Source organism: Neoarius graeffei, chromosome 6 (assembly GCF_027579695.1).
Source record: "Neoarius graeffei isolate fNeoGra1 chromosome 6, fNeoGra1.pri, whole genome shotgun sequence".
Taxonomy (NCBI): Eukaryota; Metazoa; Chordata; class Actinopteri; order Siluriformes; family Ariidae; genus Neoarius; species Neoarius graeffei.
In genome coordinates, this window is record NC_083574.1 from 63,565,218 (window position 1) to 63,579,726 (window position 14,509).

General features: G+C 49.9%; 1 protein-coding gene across 1 annotated transcript; it reads right to left on the bottom strand.

The window, feature by feature from the left end:
- Positions 1-3,036: 3,036 nt before the first annotated feature.
- On the bottom strand, positions 3,037-7,555 carry LOC132888057 (zinc finger protein with KRAB and SCAN domains 8-like). The gene is made up of 2 exons (XM_060923990.1): positions 6,165-7,555; positions 3,037-3,359 (listed from the first exon to the last, which is right to left on the bottom strand). Exon 1 carries the CDS (start codon positions 7,219-7,221, stop codon positions 6,331-6,333), a length of 891 nt encoding a protein of 296 aa, XP_060779973.1. The 5' UTR covers positions 7,222-7,555; the 3' UTR covers positions 3,037-3,359; positions 6,165-6,330.
- Between the last annotated feature and the right edge of the window lie 6,954 nt (positions 7,556-14,509).

Genomic DNA, 14,509 nt, shown 5'->3' on the forward strand with positions numbered 1-14,509 from the left:
TATATTTATAATTTATATTACATTAGCTGAGCTATACAGCTGGTAAGTGATTAGGGAATCCAACCTGATCAGAGGGCCCCTCTCACCCCCTCCATCACTCCTTCCAACTGCTCCCATCAGGCTGGCGCTACAATGTACCACTATAAACAAAAAGTCCTTCATCCCCTCTGCAGCAGCCTTACTCAACAGCACATGATGAACATTACCAGCCAACCCAACCGTCAACATGCATGTCTTGTTTAACGTCTTATTATAATTCTGGAGATTAACACTTAGTCATTATGTGTACTGAACTGTATTATCTTCATGTACCTTACACTTCATCATACACAAAAACAGGAAAACAGAAAAAAGTTTGGCTTGACTTTATTTATTTAACTAGTCCCTTTCAAAAGGGTTTGGCAATGGTGTTATGTACAGTGTGTCAGCTGTTTCAACAAGGACACATTTTGTTTTGATCATGTCAGGTGAGACAGCATAAACAGTTTCAGTTTTTTGAACATCATATACAAAATGACTTTGTACATTTATTTGCGAATCTTTACATACAGGCCTGCCTGATTTACTAAGTACGTCAACTAAAACACAACATAGTTTGCGACATGGACAAAAAGCAGAGATTTCATGTGAACATATTTGTTTAAAAACAACCAATTCTATAATATAACAAAATGTACCATCTTTCAAGTATGCAGCACTGTTGAATCTCTTCTTTAGTCTGTCATAGGTTTTACTGTGGTATGTAACTCCATCAACCAAAAAACGGTTGTAAGACCAAAAGCAGTTACTTAGTTTCCCACACAACTTTTCAATGGCAAGCCTATATGACATTTTTATACTGGTTTCCCTTAGCAAAAAGTAGTATACTAAAAGTTCATTTTGTAAAGTATTCTGAAGTGTAAGTATAAGTATATCAAGTGTACTACAGGCCATGTACTTCAAGTGTACTAGAAAGCATACTAATTTAATACTTCTTCGGACTAAATTGGAACATTTTAAATTTATAAAAGTATACTTCAAAGTTACTTTTAAGTTAGCAAAAGTACTCTTTAAGTACTCTCATCTATACTATATCTATACTGTAAATGTACTTGGTATATCCCTCTTGTATACTTACAGTATATAACTAGTACAATGGCAGTACATAAATAAGTGCACTTATGATATACTTCAAGTACACAATAAGGATATACCAAGTACATTGATAGTATATAAATGAATATACTTACAGTATATAACTAGTACAATGGCAGTACATAAATAAGTGTACTTATGATATACTTCAAGTACACAATAGGGATATACCAAGTGCATTGATAGTATATAAATGAGTATACTTGAAAGTGTACTTTTGTAAACTTAAAACGGACTTGAAAGTATACTTTTATAAACTTAAAATGTTCCAATTTAGTCCGAAGAAGTATTAAATTAGTATGCTTTCTAGTACATTTGAAGTACATGGCCTGTAGTACACTTGATATACTTATACTTACACTTCAGAATACTTTACAAAATGAACTTTAAGTATACTACTTTTTGCTAAGGGAAATAATCATTTTTGATCCCTGAAACGAAATGGATAAATGTAACAAACTCATTAGATCCCGCCCCATTAGATTAAAAGGACACTGTGGCATCAACACAAAAGAGTGATGTTTACGAAGTGCTGTGTCAGCGGGACAGGTTACCAATAATGGAGGAGTGCAAGGGGAGGAGAAAGGGAGCCCATCAATTCCCACAGAGCGAACAGTTTTGTTAGAAATCAGACCCTCGTAGGATTCTCCCACAGAGGACATCATAGCACCAGTATCAATTAGAAAAGGAAGCACCTTTCCATCTATAGCTAATTCTACAACAGGCAAATCATTGGCTAGATAAGAGTCAAAAGACCAATGTAGCATCACGGGGTCACAGCTCTGTAGGCAGCTCTAAGTTTGATATGGGCCCGCGGGGCGTTGCTGCGCGAACGGGTTTGCCATAGGGGCAGACTGATTAGAAGGAGGAAGCGGAGGAGGAGGAGGAGGAGGAAACATATCGGAAGATTGATGCTGCTGAAGATTAGAAGGAGGACGGGGAAACATATGCTGTGCATTGTCTTCATCCGCCTTTTTCTTTCGACACTCACGTACCCAATGTCCTTCTCTGCCACAATAATAGCACACTCCAGGGCGTACCCTACTCCAAGGCACCCTGTCTTGTGGGCGGGTGCCCCAATTCCGATTCCTTTGTTGTCTATTCATGTCCTCACGGGGCTGTGAGTAGCCACCGACCACAGAAAGGCAGGCCACCTGCTTACGATCCAGAATACCATCTCCCTCCATAGTTCTAATTTTTTCCCCTAGGGTTTTCACTATCATATTACTACGGTCACTTAAATGATGTTTCAGAACCTTCTGGATATCAGGACGACAATTATTCAAAAATGTCGAAATAAAGAGCGGATTGGCTTGTTGTTGATTTAATTGCATATTTCCCAAGCAAGTCCACGTCTCGCTAAACCGCGTCAAAAACTTTGAAGTGAGTTCAGCCTTCTCCTGTTTACAATTAGTAACCTGTGAAAGATCACGGCTAGCCTGTTGTCATGAGAGCAGATAACGCGTCAATTGGTCCTTTAATTCTCTCATGGCTCTATCAGTATGTTGCGTGAATCGCGTGTGGGTGGAGCACAGAGGACGGCAGGACAGAGATCAGGTTTGTAAACCGGCTTTATTGCCACACTTTTCAGAGTTGCAATCAAGTTTTCACTGGCGCGAGAGACACACACACACACACAGCGTCTCGTCCGGTTCTCCCTCTGCTCTCGCTCTCCCTCCTTAAATAGGGCGGTTTACTGGGGAGAACACACAAAACACAGGTTAATGACACTCAGGTGAAGCGATTCTGCCACTTACCTTCCCCAACTCCGCCCTCCTGTCACAGACCGGTGCTTGACCACGCCCCCGCTGCCACATACCCCCACCGCCCGACTCAGGCCGGGCGCCCGTCCGGCCCGCAGCCGACTCCCCCCCCCCTTGACGGGAGAGGAAGTCCGCCACGACCATCTGCGCCCCCGGCCTGTGGACCACCTTGAAGTTGAAAGGTTGGAGCGCCAGATACCAACGGGTGATCCGCGCGTTGGCATCCTTCATGCGGTGGAGCCACTGGAGGGGCGCGTGGTCCGAACAGAGGGTGAAAGAGCGCCCCAGCAGGTAGTAACGGAGGGCGAGGACCGCCCACTTGATGGCCAGGCACTCCTTCTCGATAGTGCTGTAGCGCCCCTCACGCACTGACAGCTTCCGGCTGATGTACAACACTGGGCGGTCCTCTCCCCCCACCTGCTGGGACAAAACGGCCCCCAGCCCTCTGTCCGACGCATCCGTCTGCAACAAAAAGGGGAGAGAGAAGTCAGGGGAGTGCAAAAGTGGCCCCCCACACAGTGCAGCCTTTACCTCAGAGAAAGCCCGCTGGCACTGCTCCGTCCACTGGACCGGGTCTGGCGCCCCCTTTTTAGTGAGGTCAGTCAGCGGGCTGGTGACGTCCGAATAATTAGGTATGAACCTACGATAATAGCCAGCCAGCCCCAGGAACTGTCTCACCCCCTTTTTGGTCTTGGGTCTCGGGCAGGCCGCAATCGCTGCTGTCTTATTAATTTGGGGACGCACCTGCCCGTTACCCAAGTGGAAGCCCAGATACCGTACTTCCACCCGCCCAATCGCACACTTCTTCGGGTTGGCAGTGAGCCCCGCCCGCCTCAGCGACCTAAGGACGGCCCTCAGGTGTTGCAGGTGCCGCTGCCAGTCATTACTATAAATGATTATGTCGTCTAAATAAGCGGCCGCATAGGTGGCGTGGGGCCGGAGGATCCGGTCCATCAGCCGCTGAAACGTAGCGGGCGCCCCAAACAGCCCAAACGGAAGTGTGACGAACTGGTGTAAGCCGAACGGTGTGGAAAAGGCCGTTTTTTCCCGGGATAATGGAGTCAAGGGGATCTGCCAATATCCCTTCGTCAAATCCAGTGTCGAGTAAAAGCGAGCCGTGCCTAGTCGATCAAGCAGCTCATCAATACGAGGCATTGGGTACGCGTCGAATTTAGACACCGCATTGACTTTTCTATAGTCCACGCAGAACCGGACCGAGCCGTCGGCCTTGGGAACCAGGACCACCGGGCTGCTCCAGTCACTGTGGGACTCCTCGACGATGCCCATTTCGAGCATGGCCTGAAGTTCTTCCCGAACCACCTTTTTTTTGTGTTCGGGCAATCTATAAGGTCGGCTACGCACTACCACCCCCGGGGGCGTCTCTATGTGGTGTTCTATGAGGTTGGTGCGACCGGGCAGGGGCGAGAACACATCCGAAAACTCGGCCTGCAACTGGGCGACCTCCGTGAGTTGGGTCGGGGAGAGGTGGTCTCCACAGGGGACCGGAGAGGTGCGAGATGCCAATGACCCTTTTTGGATCTCCGGCCCCAGCTCCGCCTTCTCCGGAACTACCGACACCAACGCCACGGGGACCTCCTCATTCCAGAGCTTCAGCAGATTGAGGTGGTAGATCTGTAGCGCCCCCTCCCTGTCCGTTCGCCTAACCTCATAGTCGACATCCCCGACTCGCCGTGTGACCTCAAAGGGCCCTTGCCACTTGGCGATTAATTTGGAGCTCGACGTGGGCAACAGGACGAGTACCTTATCTCCCGGAGTGAACTCTCTAAGGCGCGTGCCCTTGTTGTACAGGCGGGTTTGCCGTTCCTGGGCCTGCCGCAAATTCTCCTGAGTTAAGTGGGTGAGCGTGTGGAGTTTTGCGCGCAGATCCATAACGTATTGAATTTCATTTTTGCTCTGCGAAGGTCCCTCCTCCCAATTTTCCCGCAGTACATCTAAGATGCCGCGCGGCTTACGCCCATACAGTAATTCAAATGGGGAGAACCCCGTGGAGGCTTGGGGGACCTCTCGCACTGCAAACAACAAGGGTTCGAGCCACTTATCCCAGTTACGTGCGTCCTCACTTACGAATTTTTTGATAATATTCTTGAGGGTGCGGTTGAACCGTTCGACTAAACCGTCCGTTTGTGGGTGATACACGCTGGTGCGGATCGGCTTAATACCCAGTAGCCCATACAGTTCGGCCAGTGTTCGTGACATAAACGAGGTGCCTTGATCAGTCAGAATCTCTTTCGGGATTCCGACCCGGGAGATGACGTGGAAGAGAGCCTCTGCAATACTACGTGCGGAGATATTGCGAAGAGGCACCGCTTCCGGGTATCGCGTTGCATAGTCCACCAGAACCAATATAAAGCGGTACCCTCGTGTTGACCGATCTAATGGCCCGACGAGATCCATCCCAATTCGTTCAAACGGGGTCTCGATTAATGGTAGGGGGCGCAAGGGCGCTTTTGGAATGGCCGCTGGGTTTACTAACTGACATTCGCGGCACGCCGTACACCACTTACGGACGTCGCCGCGAATCCCCGGCCAATAGAATCGGGCCATTATCCGGGCGAGTGTTTTATCCTGCCCGAGGTGTCCCGCCATGGGATTAAAGTGAGCCGCCTGGAATACCAATTCCCGACGGCTCTTTGGAATTAACAACTGGGTGACACGCTCCTTCGTCTGAGTGTCCTGCGTCACTCGGTATAACCTATCTTTTAAAATGGAAAAATGGGGGAAGGTCGGGGTGGCATTCGGCTGGAGCGTTTGACCATCGATTACTCTCACTTGGTCAAACGCGTGTCGCAGAGTTTCGTCTCGCGATTGTTCCAGTGGGAAATCCGCGAGGGATTCCCCAATAGAAAGAGGAGGAGCCGGGGGCCCCTCACTCTGTCGCGGAGATGACGTAGACGGCCCTGCGACCGCAGCCCCAGCCAAAACGACACCGGGACCCCCCCCGGCTAACCGGCAGGACCCACTCTTTACCAGGTGTGCCATCAACCCCCGGAATCCCGGCCAATCAGTCCCCAAGATTAAAGAGTGGGTAAGGCGAGGATTAACCGCCGCCTTCACTATAGATTTGTCCCCTCTGAAATGTATGTGGACCGACACCAACGGGTAGCAGTGGACATCCCCGTGCACACACAACACCTTCACCCCTTGTGCTCCCCCCAATGCCTCGTCTTGCACCAGGCTTTGGCGGATCGAGGTCTGGTTGCAACCCGAATCCACCAACGCCTGATAGGTCGCCCCTTGTACACTTACCGGTATGCGATATGCTCCGGCCTGATCGAGGGCAGCCTCTGGCGCGTCGGGGATCCGCACCACCGCCCCCACCTCCATCGCGGCACACTGTTGCTGCAGGTGGCCCGGTTCCCCGCAGCGCCAGCAAACCGGCCCGGGCCTCCCCTCTGCAGCTGTGGACTGGGGGTCACTCACCTGAGGGGGGGGAGAGACAGACATAGAAGGGAGAAACGGGAGGGCACCACGGGTGCGGCGGGCCGGCTGGGGTGGGGCCGGCCCCCGCCTCCGTGGTGGGGGAATGGGGCGAGGACGGGACACGGGAGGAGGGGGAAGAGAGAGAGAGAGAGAGAGAAGAGGAGAGAGAAGAAGACATCCGTTGTCCTGCCGCCGGGACAGCCGCCAGATGATCCTCCGCCAGTCCTACGGCCTGATCCAGCGACGCCGGGCGGTGGCACTGGACCCACTCCGCGGTTCCGGCGGGTAGGCGGGCGACGAACTGCTCCAGCGCCACCTGGTCGATGATCCCCTCGGCGTCGCGATCTTCGGCCCTCAGCCACCGCCAGCAGGCGTCCCGGAGCTGCTGGCCGAACGCAAACGGGCTGCCGACTTCCTCCATACGCAGCGCGCGGAAGCGCTGGCGCTGCTGCTCCGGCGTGCGCCCCACGCGCTGGAGGACAGCCCGGCGAAGGTCGGCATAGGCCAGCCGGTGGTCGGCGGGGAGCTGTAGTGCGGCTAGCTGCGCCTCTCCCGTCAGGAGGGGGAGGAGGCGCGCCGCGCGCTGTTCCATCGGCCACCCCGAGGCTTCGGCGACCTGTTCGAATAATGCGATGAACGCCTCGGGGTCGTCCTGCGGGCCCATCTTAGTCAAAGTGATGGGAGATGGGCCCGCGGCCGGGGCGCTGGTGGACCCCGCCGACGCGAGGAGGCGCCGGAACGCCTCGCGGTCTTCCTGTTGAGCCAGTACCAGGGCTTCGAAGCGGCGCTCCTGCTCCTTCCGGAGTGTAACGAGCGCCTGGTGCTGGCTCTGCTGGGCCGTGGCGAGGGCGTGGACCAAGTCCGCGAACGGGGAGGATTCCATGGGGCTGCAGGACAGGTGCTCCACGGTCCCGGGTTTCGGCACCACTGTTGCGTGAATCGCGTGTGGGTGGAGCACAGAGGACGGCAGGACAGAGATCAGGTTTGTAAACCGGCTTTATTGCCACACTTTTCAGAGTTGCAATCAAGTTTTCACTGGCGCGAGAGACACACACACACACACAGCGTCTCGTCCGGTTCTCCCTCTGCTCTCGCTCTCCCTCCTTAAATAGGGCGGTTTACTGGGGAGAACACACAAAACACAGGTTAATGACACTCAGGTGAAGCGATTCTGCCACTTACCTTCCCCAACTCCGCCCTCCTGTCACAGACCGGTGCTTGACCACGCCCCCGCTGCCACACAGTATCTTTCCGGTATCTTTTAAGCCCATGCTTTGTGGTGGTTTTGCCGCCTTCTTCTGCCTTAGTTTCAATTACTTCGTAATCATCATTCTCAGGGTCTAAGCAGGGCACTGCAGCTAACAATGCAACTTCATCATAACGATCGCTTAGAACGACATGCAGGATAAAACGGTAATCTGCTCTGACCAGCTGGGAATGTCTACATATTTTTAGGAGCATGTCTACAAAGTTGAGTGGGTTGTCTATCGAAGGCAACAACTTAATCATATCTTTTAGTTCTGATGTCGAAGGCGGAGTGATCTTAAATCCTCTTCCCCTTCGAGCCCACACACAGGCTGCATTTACGGGGCGCTCATCATCAGAGTCATCGTCTGTATTGGAATCGTTAGTCTCTTTTTTTGTAACAGTGTATTTGAGCTTACAGAGGGTTTTTCTTTATTTGCTTTAGGTTTATGACGTTTAGCACCTGTGTCAAGAGAAACAGGCGCGCTAGGAATGCTATCAGCAGGACATGAAGTATTTACAGGAATGTTTCTTGATCTCCCGTACATCTGCGGGAGAGCAGAGGCTGTATGTGTAGATCTAAACAAAGCAGGTTTTGCTTTCTCGTCAGGCTTAGGGCATGGTACTGATTTCTTTTGCTTTTTAGTTTCTTTAATTCCATGAAAATCATCCCATATTGATTTCATTTTAATCCATTCTAAATAGCTTTTGGTCATGTAATCATAATCCCATTCTGGGTTGCCAAATCCTTCATATATCTGTTTATGTGCCGAAGTGAGGTAATTTGATTTAAAAGTTCCGGCACGAGGATAATTAAAGACTGAGGCTGTAATTCTGTCCATTCAGCTAAATTATCTAACCACAGAGTAGTGTAGAATTCTAAATCACATCGATTCATCCAATCCCGTGGAGTTTCTTCAGGATCGGGTCTGAATGCCTCCTTATCACAGTTACCCCCCATAATGGTTGCACGAAGGAATCAGCCCCGAGATTAATTATTGTGGGTAATTATTATGGGTTTAACTCATAAAGCACGCTCTTCCCGTGACAGCTCATTCACTTCACGAGGATAACCTTCCCGTAAACAAATTATGAGGATAACCAGAAAATCTTCCCGTAAACCAATTATGAGGATAACCAGAATATCTTCCCGTAAACCAATTACGGGGATAACCAGAAAATCTTCCCATAAACCAATTACGAGGATAACCAGAAAATCTTCCCGTAAACCAATTACGAGGATAACCAGAAAATCTTCCCGTAAACCAATTAGGAGGATAACCAAACAAAAATCTTCCCATAAACCAATTACGAGGATAACCAAACAAAAATCTTCCCATAAACCAATTACAAGGATAACCAAACAAAATCTTATAAATAGATAACTGGGTTTTTCTGATACTACCAACCAGGCGGAAGTCCCCCCCAACTAATCAATTAAAAGAGACCCCTTACCTGATTGGAAGTATCCCCGTATGGGCCACCAAATTGAAAGGGTTCCCCCAGCTGGAACAGTCAACTTCTCGAGACCAATGCCCTCGTGCCACCTGCAGAATTGTGGGGCGAAAAAACACCACGAAAAAACAGAGAACCAGAGATCGGTTTCACTGCTGTTTATTCACAGTTTTCTCGCCAAAGATGAAATTTTACAAACAACCTTTTATAACAAATTATAATCTCTCTAAACGGCCTATTGTGTCTGTCGAATATGTGTGTGTGTGTGTGTGTGTGTGTGTGTGTATGAAAAGGATGTGTGTAAAATGTGTGTGTGTGTTTGTGTGTGACCTCAGAGAGGGGTGGGTGTAAGATGTGTGTGTGTGTGTGTATATCTTGTGCTAAGTCAGCAAATCACATCTTAATTCAAATTCCTTAATTCCATTAATATGTATGTGTGTAAGTGAAAATATATCCTGTATACATTTCAGATGTTCTAACAGGTATCAACATTTACCTCATGTTCTGATAGAATGTTCCAAAACACGTCTCAAGCAATGTGTCTAGCTTAGACAGAAGGTCACACAGTAACTTACAAGTTACACAGAATTCAATGCCTTCTAGCTGGCATTCTAACTACAATATTAAGAATAAGTATTAAGTATTAAGAATTACTGCCTTCTTGGTCAAGAATAAATATTTACAATTATTTATCCTTACAAAGGAATAAAACCTTACAATATATGTGTGTGTGAATGAAACCTTCAATCATAAGCAAAATAATATTCATATCAGCGATTCAGCAATTTCAGCATTTATGCACGTCAAAGCATGCGAGATATTTTCACAACAATTTTAAACAAGACACCATGTTTATGTCTAGCAAAGAGGAAGGTCAAGTTAGTCTAAAATAATAAAGGATCTTAAAAGCTCTAAAATATTAAAATCATAAAGTCTAACAATCCTAAATCACATGTAGCTATAAAACTAACTTAAATTATGGCTTTAAATCTAACAGCGCTTCTGCAATACTGTGTGCTGAGATATTGCGGAGAGGCACCGCTTACAGACATCACATTGTATGGTCCACTAGAACAAAAATAAAGTGAAATCCTTGTGCTGACCAATCTAATTGCCCAACGAGATCCATACCAATTCTCTCGAAGGGGGTCTTGATTACAGGGAGAGGGCACAAAGGCGCTTTTGGAGTGGCCACGGGATTTACTACTTGGTAGTCGCAGCACTCCACACACCACCAACAAACATCCCCATGAATCCCTGGCCAATAGAACCGGGCCATTCCGGGAAAGTGTTTTATCCTGCCCTAAGTGTCTGGCCATAGGATTAAAGTGAACTGCATGGAATATGAGTTCCCTATGGCTCTTAAGGATTAACAACTGGGTTATTTGTTCACTGGTTTGAGTGTCCTGTCTCACTCAATACAGTCTATCTTTAATAATCACAAAGTATGGGAAGACAGGTGTCGCATTTGGCTAGAGAGTTTGACCATCGGTTACTCTCACTTGATCAAATGCATGCTGCAGAGTCTCATCTCATGACTGCTCAAAAGGGAAATCCTCAAGGGAATCCCTAAGACCAGGAGGAGGGGTGAGCTGCTCCTTACTCCTCATATCGCCCTGAAACGGTGATGGCATGGATGGCTCTGTGACAGCTTCTCCAGTCAATGCCACACCGGGATCCCCCCATGACATTTTACTGCAGGACCCACTCCCTACTACATATTCCATTAAGGTTCAAAACCCTGGCCAATCACTTCCCAAAATCAGTGAGTGGGTGAGATGAGGATTAACCACCACCTTGATTCTATGCTTTTGGCCCTGGAATAGAATATGGACAGACACAAGAGGATAATTGTGAACATCCCCATGCACACACAACACCTTCACCACTTGTGCTGTCCCCAATGCCTCACCTTGCACCAGGCTTTGGTGAATTGAGGTCTAATTACAACTGGAATCCACCAATGCATGATATAAGTCCCCTTGAACACTTACCGGTATGTGATACATTCCGGCCTGATCGGGGGCGGTCTCTGGTGTGTCGGGGATCTGGATCACAGCTCCCATCTCCATTGTGGAGCCCTGACTCTGGAGATGCTCTGGTTCCCTGCCGTGCCAGCACACCATCCCAGGCTTTCCTTCTGCACTGGCGTTATGGGCGTCACTCACCTGAGGGGGAGAAGACACAGACATGGAAGAGGGAGATGGGAGGACACCACAGGTGCAATGGGCCGGCTGGGGAGGAGCTGGCCCCCACCTCTGCAGTGGGGGAACAGGGTGGGGAAGAGAGAGGGAGCGGGGAAAAGGAGAGAGGGAAAAGAAACGAGGAGAGGCACCTTGTCTGCCTGCCATCGGAACTGCCTCCAGATGGTCCTCTGCCAACTCGATGGCTCATTCTAGCGATGCCAAGCAATAACACTGGACCCATTCTGCTGTTCCTTCTGGAAGTCGAGAGATAAACAGTTCCAGTGCCACCAAATCGATGATCCTGTCGGCGTCGCGGTCTTCCACCCTCAGCCACCACTGGCATGTATCCTGGAGTTGCTGGCTGAATGTGAATGGCCAGCCAACCTCCATCAATGTCAGCGTCTGGAAGCCCTGGTGATGTTGTTCCAGGGAGCGGCCAACACGCTGCAGGATGGCTTTCTTTAGGTCGGCATACATGAGCCGGCTGTTGGCAGGGAGCTACTGCGCTGCAAGCTGTGCCTCACCAGTCAGGAGAGGAATGAGGTGCACCCTGTGCTGCTCAAGCAGCCACCCCCATGTTTCAGCCGCTTGCTCAAAGAGAGTGAGGAAAGCTTCTGGATCATCATGCGGGTCCATCTTTGTGAGGGTGATGTGAGGAGGGTGCACTGTGGTGGCAGTCGAAGCCCCTGCTGATGCGAGCAGATGCTGGAACACCTGTTGAGCTTCCTGCTGGGCCAGCATCAAGGCTTCAAAGTGTTGCTCTTGCTCCTTCTGGAGGGCAGTCAGTGCTTGATGCTGGTTCTGCTGGGTGGGAGTGAGGGCATGGATGAGCTCCTTGAATGGGGAGGACTCCATGTGGGGGTTCCCTTCCATACTCCCGGGACCACTGTAATATGTCCCTGATATGGGTGGAGTACAGAAGCATGGCAGGCAGGTGCTGATGTTCACACATACACTTTATTTTCCTTATTGTCCTGCTTTTCAGCTTTACTCACTCACTGCTCACACACAGTCACATGTAACACACACACACACACACATGTGTTCTGGTCAGGAGAGCTTCCCTCTTTCTGCTCTCTCCCTCCTTTTCCATCCTCTGTCACTGCAACAACAGAGACACACAACATTAATTAACCACAGGTGCATTGACTTTGCCACTCACCTTCCCTAGCCACGCCCTCCATTCACAAACTGATGCTGGGCCATACCCCTGCTGCCACAGACTACCATCCAAAATATGGAAGGACAATGCCAATATAATTGCACCTATATTAACATTTATATTTCAAAAATCCTTGGACACAGGTATTTTACCATCAGCCTGGGGAAAAAAAAAAGCTAATGTGAATGTCATAAATAAAAGTTTGCCCAGAGAACTATTGTCAAGTGTCTCTCACATGTTTCTGCTCTAACCTGCTTGAGCATATTGTTGACAGCACAATAAGGAAACACCTCTCTAAGTATTCGGCTCTTCACAGAGACCAACCTGGATTTCAATGTGGTTTATCATGCGAAACTCAGTTAACAGCAACATTGCATGAATGGTCCAGAACACTCGACCAGAAAGGCCAAACTGATATAACATTGAGGCAGTTCGTAGGAGGGGGAGGAGCACAGAAAGACGGCAGGCCAGAATAAAGTTCCATAATGCCATTTATTTGTTCTTTTCAGAGACAAATATATTCACTCACACAGAACACACCAGTTAACTGGTTCCAGAGAGAGCTGCCTTCCTCTGCTCTCTGTCTTTTTATATAGGTCGCGGTCACTGGGAAGACACACAAACACAGGTTAATTGACATCAGGTGTAGTGATTCTGCCACTTACCTTCCCTGACTCCGCCCTCCTGTCACAGACCGATGCTTGGCCACGCCCCCGCTGCCACATACCCCCACCGCCCGACTCAGGCAGGGTGGCCGTCCGGCCTGCAGCCGACTCCCCCCCCCTTGACGGGAGAGAAAGTCCGCCACAAACTGCGCTCCGGCCTGTGGATCACCTTAAAATTAAAGGGTTGGAGTGCCAGATACCAACGGGTGTTGGCATCCTTCATGCGGTGGAGCCACTGGAGGGGTGCGTGGTCTGAACAGAAGGTGAAAGGGTGTCCCAGCAGGTAGTAGCGGAGGGCGAGGACCGCCCACTTGATCGCGAGGCACTCCTTTTCTATCATGCTGTAACGCCCCTCGCGTACCGACAGCTTTCTGCTGATGTACAGCACGGGACGATCCTCCCCCTCCCCCTCCTGGGACAACACGGGCCCCAGCCCTCTGTCCGACACATCCGTCTGTAACATAAAAGGGAGAGAAAAGTCAGGGGAGTGTAATAGTGGCCCCCTGCACAGTGCAGCCGTTACCTCAGAGAAAGCCCGCTGGCATTGCTCCGTCCACTGGACCGGATCTGGTGCCCCCTTTTTAGTGAGATCAGTCAGCGGGCTGGTGATGTCCGAATAATTAGGTATAAGCCTACGATAGTAGCCAGCCAGCCCCAGGAACTGTCTCACCCCCTTTTTGGTCTTGGGCCTCAGGCAGGCCGCAATTGCTGCTGTCTTGTTAATTTGGGGACACACCTGCCCGTTGCCCAAGTGGAAGCCCAGATACCGTACTTCCACCTGCCCAATCGCACACTTCTTTGGGTTGGCTGTGAGCCCCGCTCACCTCAGCGACCTAAGGATGGCCCTCAGGTGTTGTAAGTGCCACTGCCAGTCATTACTATAAATAATTATATTGTTGAGGTATGCGGCCGCATAGGTGGCGTGGGGGCAGAGGACCCTGTCCATCAGCCACTGAAACGTAGTGGGCACCCCAAACAGCCCAAAAGGAAGTGTGACAAACTGGTGTAAGCCGAACGGTGTGGAAAAGGCCGTTTTTTTCTCGGGATAATGGAGTCAAGGGGATCTGCCAATAACCCTTTGTCAAATCCAGTGTCGAGTAAAAGCGAGCCGTGCCTAGCCGATCGAGCAACTCATCAATATGAGGCATTGGGTACGCGTCAAATTTAGACATCGCGTTGACTTTTCTGTAGTCCACACAGAACCGGACCAACCCGTCGGCCTTGGGAACCAAGACCACTGGCCTGCTCCAGTCACTGTGGGACTCCTCGACGATGCCCATCTCGAGCATGGCCTCGAGTTCTTCCCGAACCACTTTTTTCTTGTGTTCGGGCAGCCTGTAAGGGTGTCTACGCACTACCAAACCCGGGGACGTCTCAATGTGGTGCTCTATGAGGTTGGTGCGGCCGGGCAGGGGCGAGAACACGTCCGAAAACTCGGTCTGCAACTGGGCGACCTCC

Excerpts from the sequence above, each read along its gene's own strand:
- LOC132888057 (XM_060923990.1), bottom strand. The coding sequence starts at position 7,221 with ATGGAATCCTCCCCGTTCGCGGACTTGGTCCACGCCCTCGCCACGGCC.